General features: G+C 40.9%; 1 protein-coding gene and 1 long non-coding RNA gene across 2 annotated transcripts; one reads left to right on the top strand and one right to left on the bottom strand.

The window, feature by feature from the left end:
- The first annotated feature begins 60 nt into the window (after positions 1-60).
- On the top strand, positions 61-18,460 carry LOC133209673 (kazal-type serine protease inhibitor domain-containing protein 1-like). Its single transcript, XM_061348403.1, is given in 8 exon segments — positions 61-96; positions 98-145; positions 147-212; positions 5,121-5,249; positions 7,867-8,323; positions 13,606-13,766; positions 15,367-15,511; positions 16,403-18,460. Coding segments are annotated over 8 exon segments (1,164 nt in total). The 3' UTR covers positions 16,525-18,460.
- On the bottom strand, positions 2,920-5,114 carry LOC133209674 (uncharacterized). Its single transcript, XR_009724729.1, has 3 exons — positions 4,278-5,114; positions 3,882-3,983; positions 2,920-3,031 (listed from the first exon to the last, which is right to left on the bottom strand). It is a non-coding gene; the product is annotated as an uncharacterized LOC133209674 (long non-coding RNA).
- Positions 18,461-18,656: the final 196 nt, after the last annotated feature.

The following is an 18,656-nucleotide window of genomic DNA, read 5'->3' as shown; positions in this document are numbered from 1 at the left end:
CCTTTGTAACAATGGCCAGAGCTGTGTCTTCAATGGGAAGAAGGGGCTGGAGGCTGATCTATGGTTTTGCATGAGGAGCAGGAGTTAGCACAGCCAAGCAGCTCCAGGAGGTCCCGCTCCGCCTTTCCAGGCTGTTGTGGGACTCCAGGCGCCCTACCAACACCATGCACGCTGTGGGCCTGCAGCCCTTAACTCTGGATGCTCCTAAAAGGGTAACTGAACCACTTGAAAATATTCCATTTATACACAAAGCAGGAAAGACACTTAAAAAACTCCACTTAAAAAACTCCCCTCCTGAGCTCTTCTCCTGCATCCATCTCAGAGCAGTGCTGGCCCAGGGGGAGGGTCCGGCACCAAATCCTGTTTCCCTCAGGAGATAAAGTGTATTTTATACAAGGTCTATGTGCAGCAGAGAATTTTACTTTATATCAGAAACCAGTTTCTAGTTGCTTTTCTAGAGAAGGACCATTATAGTCTATCTGTACAGCTCCTGTAATAGAAAACACTACTTTCTTCAGCATTACTGTAAGAGAAGGCAGGTGAAGCTGAAGGAAAATCCCCTAAGTTTCCTCTCTGTGCCCGATTTCCTGGCTAGTTTTAGGGACAGGTAGGTTTTGCTAATGAGAGTTTCCATTATAAAGTTTCCACTGCTTTGGAAAATATTAACTTTGCTGAGCAGATCAAACAGTTCCTGCAGTTACAGTTAGAATATCCTAAAGATATAGTTCCCAGTAATAACAGGACTAAACCACAGCACTGCCAGAGGCAAAAACTATATTATTTGAAATGAAACTTCTCATAAATATCCAGCTATGAAGTCATTTTATATCAGCTGCTCTTATATAAACTGGACAAGGCAAACTGTCCTATCCATCAACATTAAAGTTGCCAAGAAAAATTACTCTATATTCATTGTCTGCAAGTTTCCCAGATCCCCCTCTCTCTCTTTTAGGCTTTTTCAGGAAACACTGTGGTTTGCTCTATTTGAGAACTTTGCTGATATGTGCAACTCGTGACAGCATCAGTGTCATCCTCAGGCTTAAGCCTACTCTTGTCACCACCCCTCTGCTGCAAAATGGGTGGACAGATACACACAAACACACCTGACTCTTTAGCCACTGGCCAGAGCTAATATTACTTTTCAGTCTTTGTTAGGTGGAAGCACCTCAAAACATTGGCAGAGCTAGAACTATGCTGGTTTGGGGTTGACCGGTTGCATTTTTTCTTCCACCCCCTCTCCAAATCCCACGTTTGTTGCAGGTCTGTAATAAGGACCAGGCCAGCCTTCAAACATACTGCTGAAAGTTGCACCCAGGAAGACTTGAGCATAGCAAGGGGCACGCATGCCATCCACCCCTTGGTGGCATGGGTGAGTGTCACGACAGTCCCAGGACAGGCTGGGGACCCCAGGGCCTTACCTATACGTTCCAGACTTTTCTGCTCTGTTAAACTGAAGAGGCTGCTGCACTAGAACATAACGCCTGAAAATGAGACCTGTGGTCTGTGCAGAACATGGGGACGCTTTTGCATTAGTGCTCTCTTAAGGCAGAAAGAGGACAAACCTTCACGCTCCTCCTCCCTCGAGAAGAAGGGGAATGATGCTGGCTACTGCTCCTATATTGCACTTGTGTTTAAAGTGCATACACAAAGGTTCAAATGAGCAGCTAAGGTTTCAAAGGCTGGAAATGTGGTCAGGACACACGGGGGAAATGCCCTCGTGACACCTTCTGTGCAAGTCTCCCCACAGTAAGTCTCACCTCTCAAAAGAATGGCTTCAGAGAAATGTTTGATTACCTACTGCTGATTCCCTAAATGTTTCTGGCTTTATCCTCCTACTATGGAACAGAAGGCTTGAGTGTTTCTGGACAAAATTACAAAGCTTTCAGAAATGGGGTCTACTTAAAGGATAGCAGAGAATTGATGCAGGCTTGAAGAGAACCCTTCAAATATCTGAGCCCTTGGAAGAAAACACTAGCTTGTGAAAAGTAACTTCCAGACTTACTTGTGTAGAAAGGAATCAGCAGCCTATATTAAATAAAACCCAAGCATTTAGCACAAGTCATTAACATAAAGTACAATGAGACAAAAACTTTAGCCCAAGCCCCACACTTGAAAAACACTAATACAGCAAATACCAGTGGGAAGTAAGGTACGATATCCTGAGACTGTGAGATCAAGAGGAACAACTTTGAGAGCCAATAAATCAGCATTGTGACGAGTGACTATTAATCCAGTCAGATCTATTGTTGTCTCAACCCCTCGGGCCCCACGTTAGACGCCAAAAAGAACTGTCGTGGTTTAAACCAAGCCAGACAATTTGTGCACTCACTCCCAGTGAGTGGTGCCAGGCTGGAAGCAATCGAGGCCCACGTTAGTTCCCCCCCTTCCCCAGGGGCTGCCCCCCCTTCCCCGCTCCCAGAGGGATGGGGAGGACAATCAAAAGAATGCAACTCCCATGGGCTGAGATAAGAACCATCTAGCAACTAATGTACAATACGAATCACCACTGCTACCACCAACGACAACAATGATAAGAGAAAATAGCAAGGGAAAGGAGTACAATACCACGCGCCAAACCACCAGTCCGACCCGGCCGACCCCCTGTCCTTCTGGGTACCTCCCAGGTCCCCCCCCGGGCATGATGTGCTGTGGTATGGAATACCTCTTTGGTCAGTTTGGGTCAGGTGTCCTGTCTCTGCTTCCTCCCGGCTTCCCCTCCTCCCTGGCAGAGCATGAGGCTCACAAAGTCCTTGGCCAAACCGAAACATAATTTTTATCAACTTTGTTCCCAGCCCGAAAGTCAAAACACAGCCCTGCACCAGCTACCAAGAAAGAGAAAAAATGACTGCTACTGCTAAACCCAGGACAACTAGAACAGCGCTAGCCCTGCAAGTTAAAATTTGGGCGGCTACAGTCATTAACAGTGATGCTGGACTGTGACACAGGAGAAATCTATAGTCAGTCACTGCTGGAGACAGGTCCAGGCTGAGTCATCAGAATCCTTGCCAAAGCCTTACATGAGAACAGTCAACTTGCAGGAGACAGACATTAAATTTCCCTTCTCTCCCCCCGCCACCCACCCCTTTAGTAAATTACATGTAAAACCATAAAAAGGGTTAATGATCCTACATTTTCACTTTAGAAAGGAAATAATTAAAATATATTATTAAAATATGCAAAATTTATAATTTAATTATACAATTACAGAGCCTTCTAGTCTAACAGCCCCACTGTATTTTGCTATCAGTGATCAACTGCTTTCTTAAAGCTCACAGCAGAATCATTTACTTGATGCTGGAGAATAAGTTAATTACGGATCTCCTGCCTTTGATTAATGGATTTAATAATCATGTTACAGTAGAATTAACTTATACTTCATGTGCTTGCAGCACTAATGATGAGGGTCATGAAAGCAATGTGTCAGCAAATAGGATGGGCACCAGCAAAGGCAGCGTTTGGATATGCCAGGACAGTCTGTGCCTGCATCTGTTAAGAACCTGCAAGTGGCATCCAACCATTTTTGCTTTATCTGTCATTAATCTCCACCATTTGCCACTTACTTCTCCAGAACCAAATACTGTTTCCAGGTGAGCTGAGCACTTCAAATGAAGCTCAATTCTGGAGACTGTGTGGACAATGTTATCCTAGGAGATTGGTTCAGTATCAGGTAATGCACATACCCAGCAGGCACAGCCACCTGTAGTCTGCGACTGACCAGTATAACAGACCAAACATTAACTTTAATGCTTCCTTTGTGCACCTAATACAAGTATAAAGTTTCTTGGATGGAAACATGCTGAGTCAACCAAGATTTGCCCTCTCTAAAGGGACCTCAAGAATAGGTACTCAAGACACAGAGCACTGTAGATTCCAACCTTTACCTGTTCAAGGAGAGGAACCATTGCAGGACAGAGAAGGTAGAAGGGACATCTCGAAGTTTTCTGTGGTCTTGCCATTATTTCTCACAGGGCTCCTGTGTGTGTCTGTGTAAGAACCAGATCTGCAAGTCTGGCAGGAGCCAGATTCAGAAGCCTTCACTTAAATCTCATACTGACACAAATAAGAACAGAATGAAGAGCTGAACCACATTTTGTCTGAAAGAGCAGTACCTCAGGAATCACTAGCAATAGGATTTCAAATTGCATCAGCCAGGTACCTTACTTATTACCATGCAAAGTAAAGCAATGCAATACAAGTCAGCAGCTTAGCATAACACTGGGCCCCAAGAAGGAGGCAGGAAATGAACAGGAATACAATTTCCTTAAAAATTCCCTTACAGGAATTATTATGGAAGATGCTGCCCATGTCCTGGTGAAAGATGCAGTCTGAGGGTACAGAAGAGCTGGACCATATTCCCATGTCCCTATCACCCAACTTAGGTACCAGTTCTTTCACAGGATGGTGACAGAACTCTTTGTACTGATCATGCCACATGGAAATATACAGAAAAAGCCAAGGAAATTGCTGCATGACCAGCACTACCCTGCCTGCTAAGAGTGAAGGCATACTGATGCTGCTCAACCCACCTGTTAGAGAAATTGTTCACCAAAATGTTATTTCACAGGTGAAGGCAGAAAGCTCCCTTCATGCACTGCAGCTGCTCAACTCCTCCCCTCGTTGAAGGGCGGTGGAGGCTTTATCTGCACTGCTCCTCAGCTCTCTAGGCAGCTTTTGGGGCATGGTGTCTGAAAAGCAGACAGTGCTTTGGTGCCCATCTTGCAGCTCAACCAGTGATGCTAGTATTACCACTGCTGCTTGTGTATGGTTCTGGGAGATATTTAGGGTTAAGGTAATTCAAGATTTGTGATTTCTACCAAACCCACCAAAGCATGCTTCAGGTGTTAGAGGCATACAGCAATAATGTGTGTTTTAGTACTGACCAGACAGGACTATGCCCTTAGATCTGTGGCTTTAACCCCAGCAGTACATACTGCTCTCTTTCATTGCTCCCTCTTTATCCCCTTGCTCTGACCCTGCCACACATCCATCCAGTGTGGAGAAGTACAGCAACACTCTTCTCAGCTTGTCACAGAATGGCTTGCTAATTTTAGATAGCTATCAGTCATTTCTCCATGTCATACCACAGGGCATTAACCTCTCCCCACTCCAATTTGTTCCAGGTGAGTTCAGGAATCAGTAGCCAAGTATCCTCTAGCTGCAGATTGCCTACTAAAGGGCAGCTGCTCAGACGAGACCACAGGCATAATTTAGAGGCTGAACCCACTAGCAACTCAGATTACATTAGCCAGGTAAGTGCCAGAAATACTTTCTAGGATATTTATGATGGGTTTCCTCAGGACACGGAAAGTACTTCCTTGTATACTTCTGGTTTACAACTCTCAGATCACATTTCCTAGAAGACAATACACAAAACTCAGCCTTATGGGGGCAGTGGTGTCCTGCAGCCTCCCCCTTGCTTTGGCTCCATTTTGTATACGTGGTTTCACCACTGTGGTTGTTTTTTTTACTTTACATGAGCCTTAGCAAATCCTTTTCCTATAGATACTCATCCCCTACAACTGTAGTAACAGGACAAGAGGTAACGGGTTCAAATTTAAACAGGGTAAATTTAGACTGGATATATGGAAGAAGTTCTTTACTGTAAGGGTGGTGAGGCACCAGAATGGGTTGCCCAGGGAAGCTGTGAATGCCCCATCCCTGGCGGTGTTCAAGGCCAGATTGGACAGAGCCTTGGGTGATATGGTTTAGTGTGAGGTGTCCCTGACCATGGTAGGGGGGTTGGAACTGGGTGATCATAAGGTCCTTTCCAACCCTAAGTATTCTATGATTCTACAAAATAGACAGTGATGAGTAAATAATGAGCTATAATGCAAAACTAAACATCCAATTAGAATTTGGTGAGGAAGTATGAAATGTAACACGTTAACCAGAATAAGAAAGTGGGACAAAAAAAAAATAAAATCAATTTCATTAAATTCTGTGGTTACTTTTTTTTTTCTGACTCTCAATGTTAAAAGCATCCATTACACACATAATTTACTCCTTTACAGTCTGGTTCTGTGTTCAAAGCAAGAACATGTACTACAAAATATGAATTAGCCCAGCTATCACACAGTGATAAGCAGTGCCCTGTAGATCTCTTCAAGCTGGCCTTAAGAAGTGTTCCAGCCATGCAGGCCAGGGGGAAATTGCATCATATGCAGTCTGGGAGAAAGAACTGATTTGGAAGCAGCCTGCTACTTCACTCCAAGCAAGAGGTAATCTCAACTGGTGCAAAAGGCATGAAGCTGAACTTTTGCATATCCATGGAAAAGCCATGGATCTGTTTGGGATGGAAAGTAAACTTACCTCCCAAAAGATTTCCCTGTGGATATGCTCAGAGGATGTAAGGCTGGTGCAACAAAATGCATCCTTCACTGAGCTTTTGTAAGGAGCTAAGCACTACGAATATAGAGCTGAAAAAGCCCCTTGTGGAAGATTTCAGGACAAGCAGGCAGAAGCACGATTTTTTTCATTTCATCTTATTAATAGTGTCTTAGTCTTATGTGTGTATCTTAAAAATGTGATGCATGCAGAGTTATTTTAAGCTACTACACAGAGATGTTCCATTTGTAGGAAGTGGTCATCTTTGACTCATGGCATTGACTCATATTTGCAGGGTCTCCAAGTCCACTATGATTCACTTTTACTTCCAACAGACAGCAAGATGCAACTCTGCTAAGCTGTACCTGAACACTGGAAACAGCAGCGTATGGTCTATAGACTAGAACTCTTGTTGGCAGTGAAAGGGAGGGGAGTTTACAAAGAAAAGTGCAACACCTGGTGAGAAATGACCCTGCAAATGCATCTCCCTGAACCAGCAGAAATTTATGAACAGAAAAAACGGGGGGGGCGGGGGGGGGGCGGGAAGAAGAGATCTCGGTGTTACCTCTTTCATCCTCCTTCCTAAATCACAGGGTAAGCACGTCTTAAGAAATGAAGGCAGAAAAGTGCTCTGAAAAGATGAGTGATGTGTCTAATTCTCCAGCAAACTCCCCTTCTGAGGCACCTGAAGATGCTGCAGCAGCTGGCTCACCTGTTCTAAACCTTTGGCACTTAGTCCTTAGAGCTAAATGTGGACCATGTTACTCTGGGTTGCAAACCAAACACCTATAAACACTGAAAAGAAACTAAATGTAGAGAGAACGGGGGATTCTGTCATGGGTCTAAGCATCTCCCATCTTAAATCCAAGAGTTGAAAGTCAATTCCAGCTGTCTTGGATTGTCCCTTGCTTATAAAGAGCCTGTAAGTAAATTGTTAATTCAGAACCCCAGCTGTGATCATTAATGGATGAAATCTGGTGTTAAACCTTGCTCCATTCTCAAAAACACAGGGTCATATCAAGGGTACAGCTATCTCTGTACCTACTGTGTGTATCTATCGCTTGCTGACTTTTTCAGCTGATCGGGGAGACAAGACAAGCTCATAGCAGTTCATTTCTTCATTTTACACTAATTTACCCTGTTCCCCTTCCTACAATAGTTGCAATATAATGTTGTTTCAATAGAGCAATGTTTTGCAAATTTGGCTCAAGGAGACACTGAGCAAACAGCTTTTCAGAGAGCTTCCACTCAGCTGTCAGAAGGGGCAGTTTGGTTTCTGTGCAAGCAATAGTCACATTCCAAACTGCATTAGAGAAAAGCCAGTGGGTTTGCATGCGTTTTTGTTATCAGTTCCAGATTAGGAATCTGATGCTAATTTCTTCTTAGAGCCCGTGTCTGCAGTAGAATTTATATTTGAAAACAAAAGGATTGTAATGTTTTTCTCTCACTAGCTCACTCTCTTTTTCCTTTTTTCTTTTTTTTTTTAATCTGCTGCTGGCTTTACTCCAAGGACCTTTCCTGCTTGATTGTTACATTCTGAAGATGAAGCACCCAATGGTTACAGCAATGCTGGTAGTACTGGTGCAGGTTTCTCAGAGTTTCCCTGCTTTATACCACCGAGGCTGGTGGAGACTGTTAAGGGAAGCAGATAGTTGTGGAAAATGCAATATGGCACTTTGTACTGAGCCTAAAGACTGTCCAGCTGGGACTGTATTGGACCGTTGCGGCTGCTGTCTTGAGTGTGGGAATGTGGAAGGTCAGATCTGCGACCTGGACCAGGGCAATCATTTTTATGGGCAATGTGGGGACAACCTCGAGTGCAGGTTGGATGCTGATGAAGCAAGGTTCGGGGAAGTCCCTGAACCCCAGTGTGTGTGCAAGTCTCAAGAAAGCATCTGTGGACCTGAAGGGAAAACCTACGAGAACATCTGTCAATTCAACAAGGCTTATGCTACAAAAAGAAATACCAGCATGAAACACAAAGGGCCATGTGAATCAGGTAATATGTACAGAGGCACTTCTAAACTAAAAATGATCTTGTTCTTATTTTCAAACATGTAATAGGTGCTCTAGTCTAACTTTATTAAACTAATTCTGTTTTTTTTCTTATCATTATTTTGTTGTACTACTTTGTGTTAAGCATTTACTTTGTGGTTCAGCAGCTGGTACTTAATTTTGTATGTTACTAACTATATTCGATTAGTGGATTAAATTACATAGAGACTAATAAGCCACAGATCTGCAGACTAGTTCTGCTCTGAATAAGCAGAGTATGAGGTATTTTCTACAAGAATGTGTAGGTGGGAAGAGGTAAGCAGGCAGGATAGTGTGGGAGGACTGGACAAATAACTGTATGAGGACTGACCTTATACTGAAGTGGTTAAGAGCAAGGCATACCTTATTCATATATACATATATACACACAAACACACACATACAGGTATGTATGTGTTTATATATACATGTGTATGCAGAGCGTATCCACCTCTGTGTATATATGATTGGCAGTGTAGAGACAATAGAAGATGAGGCTTAATTAACAGGTCTTTTGCTCTTACAAATAAGTCCAAGATAATAGAGTTTTGGAATCATTGTAAAATTTAGCTAACCCATGAAACAGAAATCTAAATATTATAACAAAATCAAACTGAAACTATTACCCTAAATACACTTATAGATCATGAACAGCTGTCTGTGATGATTTTTAGTGGAAGGATTCTTAGCAGAGTTGTAGTGGGGAATCCTGCCTCTTGCTCATATACTGTTCTTGTTCTTCACATTATTACAAGTCTTTACTGCTGAGTACGTTTCACCTAAGTCACATGAATATAAAATGAAAAAGTGAACAGGCTTTTGTTTTCTGAAAGAGAAATTATTCTTTTTTAACAAGTTAATGGAATATTTTCTGAAATCATAGAATAGATATGAAATAGGAATTAAGGAAGTAGGAGAGGTCTCTGAGTCACAAATGGGTCACAGTTATGGGAATCTAAAATTGCATCTCTGGCAAAGGTCCACATATGAGAGCAAGTTGGGTACTTTTTACCCACTCCTCACTAGCAATCTGTTGCCTCTAATTTAGACTGTATGCTGTCCTTTGATATTGAATTAACACTGGATATTGAATGCTTAAAAGGAAAAGTGATGAACAGCTAATACCAGATTTCTTTCCTCTTTCTCAATTGCAAGAAGACAATACAATAAAGAATCGGGAATCAATACAATAAAGAATTTGCCATTAGGGTATTAAATTGGGAAATGAGGCTTGTCAGTAAAGAGACATTCAGAAAACCCAATGCATACCAGCCCACAATATGACTGAAAGCATGTTAGCTCTCACAGGTGTTCTTCTTCGGGGTTAGACCAGCACTAGTTCTTGTGGCATAACCCTTTCAGGCAGATTTCAGTTAGGAGGGCCACCCTACAGCAAGTGATGGTAACTCTGCAGCAGAGGTAGCTGTGTACAGGCTTACAGGCTTAAAGCAGTGCTCTGCTTTAATTAATTAAACAGAACTGGCCATGTAAAAAAATATTTAGTTTGGAAGTACTGCCACTTTTAATTGCTGATGTTGTCATCCACCCCTGCAGTTACCCCTGAGGTGAATAACACTGCATGTTAAATGGGGCCCTGTCTCCTTGGCTCCTGCCAAGGTCAGTGTCTGCCCTGCTGCAGCAGAGCGCCTGAGGTGACTGCTGTGCTCGCCGGGGAAAGTGGGGGACAAGCGCACTTGTTAATCTCTCTGAGCAGCAGCTGACCATGCTGGGTTGTAAATTCTCTTTTAGACCCTGCAAGGAGCCTGGGCCTCTTAGCAAGCAGCACAATACACAGGTGCTATACCACGGGGCACCTCTGAGCCGTAAGCCCCCTCTTTGGCAAGGCACCTATCTGAAGCAGCACAGTAGGCATGTGAAGGTGCTCCATGATTTAGGCTGCTTTTTCGGGGCTGCAACTGATGACAAAAGGCAACGGGGAGTCTGGCTCCAAGAGCAGCAGCCTCGCTGCGGCACTCGCTTTCCGCTGACTCCAATTTGCATGAGAAACAAACACTGAACACTGTGGGGTTTCAGTACCAAGCTATAAATACAACCTTCACTCAACTCAAAGTACTTTGTTTTGTTATTTCTCCTTCAAAGCATCTGCTGTTTCCTATTGATGCCAAATGGATTAATTGTATGCAGCAAGCAATGAATAAATAGCTAACAATAAACTCCTTTCATCACAAGAGTATAGCCTTTTCTCTTCAGTGCATCACCAGAAAACAGAGAAGAAGAAGCCCCAGCTCCCTAAAGCAACAGTGGAAAAGCCTTTCTTTTCCTGAAAGCTAGTTTTGGTCTAATAATTTACCAAGGCTACCAAGTACATTGATTATATGCAGATTCTCCACACTTAATTCATCCCCATTGACATTCAAACCTCTCTTGCTGATGATTTAATGATGTAATAGAGCAATCTAGAAGTTATTCTCTATATTTAGCTGTGCCATATAGATCATTTTAAATGTAAATTTTGGGTTAAAAAACAAATAAGCAAGCCATGGAATTTTCTGCCATTTTCATCAAATCAGGCATAGATTAGAAAAAATGAGTTAAGGCAAAAAGAAATATCTAATTCAATAGTTTGGGGTAATACCGGGTTAATGTTGGTTGTGAAAGGTGAAGCAGTATTTTGACATTTTCTGGCTTCTGGTCTATTTCTTCTATAATACATGAGGATAATTCACAATGGGGACTGTAAAAGGAAAGGAGCAACTACTGCACATATACTCCAGGAATCAAAATGACATATTATAACAGTAAAGATCTGTTTCTAAAGACACAGTTATGTAAAAAAAAGGTGCACACAGATACACATGGCAGAATTTGGCTGAACACAAAATCTGAACCACTCAAACCCCAAATTTGGGAATTTGTGTTAGAATGATATCTTGCTACTTTGATTTTCTTCTGCAAAATAGAACAAAATGGTGGTTTGAGATGTATATTATTTTTGGATGCACTTCAAATTTGAGTCAGTAATGCAGGTATTTATTGCATGTTCAGATTCAGAAAAGGCAGTTTGGTTCTTCCTACTTGCTACCAGTTTGAACTCACATGTTGCCAGTCCTGGTCAGCCCCAGTTCAGCAAAGCCTTAACTACCCCTATAGAAGTGCCCAGATGGGTAGCACTGAGCATACACCTCAGCATTCCAAGCTGTCACGGTCTCCTTACAGTTAATGGAGGTGTATTTCCAGTGCAGAATTCATCTTGGTGTATGGTAGACCATTCTGGACAAATTCCTCCTACGGGAACAGCTATAATGAATCTGTAATTCAGACCCTTACATCCTCGAGGCTAAGGGTACATTTACACTGCATAGTAAAGCCAGAGCCCTCATCCTCGCACAGCTGAGCTCTGTCTGTGGATGCTCCCATAAGCAGGACAGTTCTTGGCAATACTTCAGTGTTGTTGGTGTATCCACAAGACACTTGTGCTAGCACCACAACTAAACCACCAGTCAGGCAGCATCTGTCTATTTAAAAAGGTTTTCCTGCTGTCTCTCTATAGCAGTAATTTAAAGAGCTCATGTGAGTCAACACAGACATTTGGTTTCTATTTTACACTTAACTTTAAGCTTAAGTACTACACACATATGACTAAAAGAAACATGGCTGCTTTGAGTTTTAATATTTCAAATTATATTTTAATATCAGACCATATGTGATAAGTTCATAGGTAAAAAATTCTCAACCAAAACATTCAGTTAATGCTGATTTTAAGACAAGATTTTTGAAACAATATACAGTTCTCATGAAATAATGAGCACTTAAGGGTTTAAGTATCATAGTTTGAGAGCCTTACTTTACTTTTCCTGTTTAATGAGTCATTCATCAATGGGGAAATTATTTTCCTGTATAATTTGTTTGCAATTAATTTTACTCAGGATGCATTTGACATTTTCTGCAGATACAAATTCTGAAAAACTGATAAATGCATTAGAAACTTTGCTCAAATACCTGGAATAGGCTGTTACAATTTCAAATGGTGAACCATAAATGCTGCACATACTGATTCAAATCTTGCAAATAAAAATATATTTACCATAAATTTGTATTTCCAAGCATCTGGGATCTGTACAAAAATCAAAGCAATAATTAAATACAAATCTAATGCCCCAGAAAACATATAAATTTGTAAACACTGGTATGGAGATAGAAAGAAAAGAGACTTTAGAAGGAGAAACACTTCTTGCTGAGGACGAATAGGTCAGCGAAAAAAAAAGCAGAGATCTCCAAAATAGGAGAGGTGTGATAACAGTAACTGTTATTTTGCTCTCTTCTCCTCAATATCATCGTCTCCTGTTAACATTTAGTATATTCATACATGCTTACAGAGGGATGTGTAAATGATGTATGAACGCATCAGGTGATAGTTTATTTTCCCAGTGTCTTCAAATCCCTGGACTGGCTCCCTCTCGTGGTTAACGTCAGCTTTTTCTTTCGGAAAAAAAGGAGCGTACAAAGGCAAAAAGCAAATCAGTGGGGGGGGGGGGGGAAGGGTAAGAGAATAGGAAACAAGTAAAGGGAAATCTAATTATCGTAACAAACACAACTTAAAACCTTACAAAATAAATGGATTTCAATCCCTTTTATTCCTTGTCTCGTAACATCAAATGAAACTGATAGCAATTCTGGATAAATGTGGAATGTATTTAATGCTGTTATTCTGTAACTTGTTGCAATGAGTCTCATGGGTAACAGAGGGGGAAAAGATCTTAGCAAGTTCAAGGCAATGATGTAGTCAGTAAACACAGTCTGACAAACTAGCAGTCGCATTATTTTCGCTTTTAAGATAGCCAAAATGCAACAGAAATTCAGAAGAATCGTGTACAATGAAGTTACTCCGTGATTGGCTGCTACAGAATTTCTTCGGCTTTCTTCTGAAGGTCTCACTGAGTACTGGCTGCTTGACTGTGGAGCCTTGAGTCTAGTCCATGATAACAGTTCACGGGACATAAATGAAACTTTTGATTTCTGCTTAAGTTTCACGATCATGTGCAAGGGGAAGGACAGACAGGTCCTTTAAGTGAGAGTTGTTGAAAACCCTGTTCACCTTTTAAGGGGACACAGGTATTCTGAGCTGTAAAAGCTGCTTGGAGTCATGTGGCTCTTCATAAAGTGTGAGATGGCAAAAGGTAAACTGGTTTTATAATGTAAAGTAGGAATTAATGTTTGTATGGTTTTGTGTTTGTGTTGTCCTTTGGTCACTGTCTCCTAAAGCACTGTGCTGTTGGTTCCTTGCAGCTCCTGTTATTTCTATGCCACCTCAGGATGCCCAGAATTACACAGGAAATGATGTCATTTTCGGCTGTGAGGTGTCAGCCTATCCTATGCCACATCTTGAATGGAAAAAAAAAGGGAATAAAATGTTCCTGCCAGGAGATGATACCCACCTCTCAGTACAGGTAAAAGCTGAGTTCTCCATGTCATACAGTTTCGGATGAAGGAGTAGGGGGATTAATGAGTGAATTCCCCCTACAGAATACAGTACTGCTGTAATGAATAGATTCCCAGTAGAGGCCCTGTGACTGTAAAGAATTATGATTTCAGTCAGTGCAAGGATCACTGCTTTAGGAGTGTAAGCAGAGGAAACAACAGACAGGGTCCTACCTGGCCTGCTTCAGGGAAAGAAAAGATGAAGAATCTCCTGATGTAGGTATGACTCTGGAAAAACTGACTGAACATACAAAGGGAACCATTTAGGCTACTACCTAAAAGAAGGTGGATGCATTCTGGAAAGGGTGGCAATAATTTTTCTACTCTTAATGCAGAAGCACAATTCTGCGTAATTCTACATAGTATCTAAACTCCTTTGCAAGATGCTGTTTCTGGGACCTGCCATTCCGGTTCAGTCCCTGAGACATTCAAAAGGAAAGCAAATAAATTTGCTCATTTTGTGGAGGATACTGTGTTTTAATCTAAGGGGAAAGAGTAGAATGGCATTAGTACAGGCTTCAAGCAAATCTAAAAATAGCCTGAAAATCTGAGCTAAAATTAAATAAATCAAAATACTAATTCTTTTAAATGGAAGTAACATTCTGGGGAGACAAGCTAACAATAACAGATGTGCAAGCAGACTGCAGTAAGGCTGAAGCCTGTACCTGCATGCTTCTCCAGCGGACAAAGAAGATGAATAGAGACTGTATGGAGAAATACATGACAAATCTAGCTTTCTGCTTACACAGCCCAGAAGTGGTAAGATCCAATGGACATGGGGCACAACCTCAACAAAAAGGTAGCTAGCAAAAGCACAGAAAAAGCTAAGTGAATTACCAAAGTACTAAGAGTCTAAGTTACTTAGAAATGTTTCCAGACGCAGTATGAACACAAATGGGATCAGCAGACTTGAAGTTGAATGGTGCAAGGAGCCTCATGCAAATGTTGTTCAGCTCAGAGGCTAAACTGAACCCTGTTAACTTAGTTCATGAGTAGATTCACCACAAAAGCATCTCTTTTAACATGTATTAATGGGTTTGTGTTGTTTGGAAAAGAAAGTTCCCCCTTCTTTAAGAGGCTTTAGCCCAAGCCAGTTGAGAGTGATTGTCATGAACTGTGAAAGCTCATGGTATGTCATGTCAATCCATTAAAACCCCACTGCTGAGTGTCAGCTTGGTCAGGCCCCTTGGCCCTGAACAACTCACCCAGACCCACCTGCCACTCTCACGCTGATTTACGAGCCTCAGAAGAGGCAGCAATGCTCTGAAGCAACAAGAAGTGTTGCTGGGACAAGAGACAGGAGGAACACTGGGAATCCATAGCATGGGAGAAACAGAAATGAGAGCACTGTGAAGGACAATGAAGTTTAACGAGCAGAGATGGGGAAGAGTGAACTCAGAGACACAGAAGCAGTAAGTTAAAATACAGGGCAGCAGAACCAAACAGAATGAAAGCATGGCAGCCGTTAAAGTTTGTTAACAATGTTTAATCCATCAACAACTCCTTTGAGAAATATCAGGGTGTCTTCTAGCTACTTAATTTCAACTTTATTTCTTCCTCTTCTTAAAGGCAAGAGGTGGGCCTCAGAAGTATGGTGTGACAGGCTGGCTGCAGATTCAAGGCCTCAAAAAATCAGATGAAGGTGTTTATATCTGCCACACCAAAAATAAGTATGGTGCAACATACGCCTCTGCAAGATTGAAAGTCACTGATGGTAATTATTTTTGGAGTCTGGGTGTAAAGTACGTAAGAATGCATACAAGCAGGTTGCAAAAGGATGGGCTTGTCAGAATGCAAATGAAGGATATAAGAAATTACCTAAAGATGTCCATATTTTAATTTTTTTGTCGTTTTCTTCTACTTTATCATCTAACGGGTTAATAGTGTAATATTCTGCTGTGTATTACACCAGCTTCCAGAAATCAGCAACTGTGGACTGTAGCCATACAACTGAGACACATCCCATTGCACTCCCCTTTATCCTACAGAAGTCCTCTGATGTTAGCAGGAACTCTCACCCAGAACAGCTGCTGTAGCTGGGGGAGTCCCTGAACCATGGCAACTCTGCTTAGCTCTTTATTTTTCAATATACTAGGAAGGAAACAGTTGTTGCTTCTTAACAAGTGTTTGGAAAGATGTAAGAAAACAGCTTTACTATCATTCTGCATCAGGCCTAGTCCTGCAGAGTAACACCCTTCTTCCTCTGAAGAGAACTGGGTTTCCTGGCAATAAAGATGCATTGTTTTATTTTTGCCTTGTGATCTAGAGCAGTTTGTCACTGGTGTAGTTTGTCACTGGCCTTGTTTGTGCAACTGGCTTTCAAACTATTGGCTCTGGTAGTATATTCAGGTATATATGATCTGCAGATGGCTGAAATCTCAGTTTACTAGTATAGGGAATTAAATATATTTTCAACATCTTAAAATGTGAATGATCTAGAAATTTGCTCCTATAAGCTTCAGGTCAAGCCATCAGGTAAAAACCCTCTCCTTCAAATAGGTAACGAGGGTTCAGAAACACTGAGCTTGCCATACAGATCCAAACCCATCTTTCCTCTGTATTCCTATGTACAACTAATTTAACCTGATTTAATTACGTCTTGCAGGCTCATCTCCTGCATTTGCTGACAGTAGAAGTGCAAGCTACAGCGTTGAATATGGGGAGTATTATGACCATTCTGATGAGGAAGATGATGAAGAATATGAATCAGGGGACTATGAAAATTGAAACAACTCTGAATAATAATCTTTATACATCTGCTGTCCAATACCTTTCATACTCTGTTACATCTACTAGTAGTCTCTGTGCTGCAAATGGCTCCACTGATAATACACATACTCACTTCTGTATCCACCTTCCTGAAATTCAACTTTGGCTGCAGTGTATCATGGTACTGACAAGAAATAAGAGCAGTTGTAAATCCATGCATTCAGACTGTTGAATAAAATCCTTAAACACACACCTGTCTACAAAGTATACTGAATGGATCACATTTTATGTTCATTTTTAAGATGTAAATTGTAATTTCTTTCAAGCCTTCTGTCTGGAGAAAATGTTCATAGTTTAAAAACAAACAAACAAACAAACAAAAACCCAAACCTTGTATCAATTCTTTTTTCTATAATGTATTTAGAAATATCAAAAGATTGTTCATGTGGCAACAAGCCTAAATGTGAAGGCTGCAAAACGGTCTTCAGTCTCTTTAGTCTATCTTTTATCCTAAGTTTCAGCAAGATTTTCCTTCTTATTTGAAATTTTCCATCATTAGTCTCATCAAGGGCAAGTTCTCTCTCTGTTGGGGGTTATTTTGATTACTTTTAATAGATACATGAAGCAATGACAGTCTAAAGCAACTGCAGAGTTTTACTAGCACTATTCACAAATACTCAGAAAAGGTTTCTTGTGCACTCAATCAGATGAGCATGCCTCTGGCTCTGAATTAATGGATGATGGAAGATACTAAGTTATGAAAACCACTTTTGGGAGGCAGTTATACCTACTGGTGTCCATTGGCTGAGGATGAATGAATAGCAGTAAACTATTGAATGGTGTTAATGTTTAAGGAATTAAAAGTTCAGGCATCTGCATGCAAAGTCTCAGAATTTCCTCTCATCTTTATCCAATGCACAAAAGTCATTACTGGATGCACTGAGGTAATTTAAATTAATGGTGTTAAGGAAGCTTTAAAGGTAACCTGACTGTATGCATATACCTACAGCATAGATTGTTTTAATGTATATACAGTGCATCACAAATTTTCTTTAACACGCTGGCTGGTTTGTGCTTTTTTGCAACTAGGCAGATTTTTCCTTTCACTTTGAGTTAGATAAAGAGATTGGCTATAGACTGTGTTTGCCCTGAGGTACTATTGATCTTTGTCCAGGTAGCAAACAAGCAAAGAAGAATCTATTTTGTTTTAGATTTCCTGGAGTATTGTCAACTCATGAGCAGAAAGTATGCCACTGTGTCACTGAAAGGATTCATTAGTTTCATTCGAAGTATGAAATGGCTTCATATTTAACTACTGATTCTGCTGTTACTGGCTCTTCCTGCTCTTCTTAGTGACAGGCCCAGTAACTTTTTTTGCTTATCCACTGTGTATTAACTTAAACATAAAATTGTGTTAGTAAAAATCACTGAAAGTTTTTTAAGCGGTTTTTGGTTTTGTTTTGTTTTGGTTGGTTGGTTGTTTTTTTTTATGGAACTATTTAATCTGCAGACATATACCAGATCAAGTGTAATCTGTATTGCAAATGAATTCATTAGATTACTAAACCAGTCACTAAACTGTTGCAATATACAATGGATAGTAAGTGGCACAGAAAATAATTTTGAAATCATTAGCCATAGAAAGGAATTAAAATTATTCAGGCTTTTTTGCTGTTGTTAATGTAAAACGAAAACCAGAAATAAAAGAATGTTTGAATGCGAAAGCTTGTAGCAGAACCATACCAAATGCCAGGCTGCGAGTGTTTGGATGATGGAGTACATCTACTTGGAAAAAGCTAAGCTAACCTTCCCAGAACAAAGGGTTCTAAGTTAAATATACTGAATTTGTCTCTCTATGTATATTTTAATATATTTAATAATTTGTTGCAAATTATCAGCCATTTTTTATCAGTAAGAAAACTGCATTTTAGGAAAAATCCTGATGTGATGCAAACACCCCCCCCCCCCCCCAAAAAAAACAGATAGCTAGTTCGTTTTAGAAATGGCTGGTTTTGTTTATATGCTTTAATTGAGTTACTTAAAATAAAATTTAAAAAGCATGGAAAAGGTTCAGCCCTATCTAAGCAGTGTGGCAAATGAATGGACATAATTGCGAATGCATTGCCTGTAGCAACAGATCTATTCCCAAA

The sequence above is a fragment of the Neopsephotus bourkii genome, unplaced genomic scaffold, assembly GCF_033783945.1.
Source record: "Neopsephotus bourkii isolate Nb327-2 ecotype Australia unplaced genomic scaffold, CSIRO-AGI_Nbou_v1 NB_357, whole genome shotgun sequence".
NCBI classification, from domain to species: Eukaryota; Metazoa; Chordata; class Aves; order Psittaciformes; family Psittacidae; genus Neopsephotus; species Neopsephotus bourkii.
The sequence above is the reverse complement of the archived record's forward strand: the minus strand, read 5'-3'. Positions and strand labels throughout refer to the sequence as shown.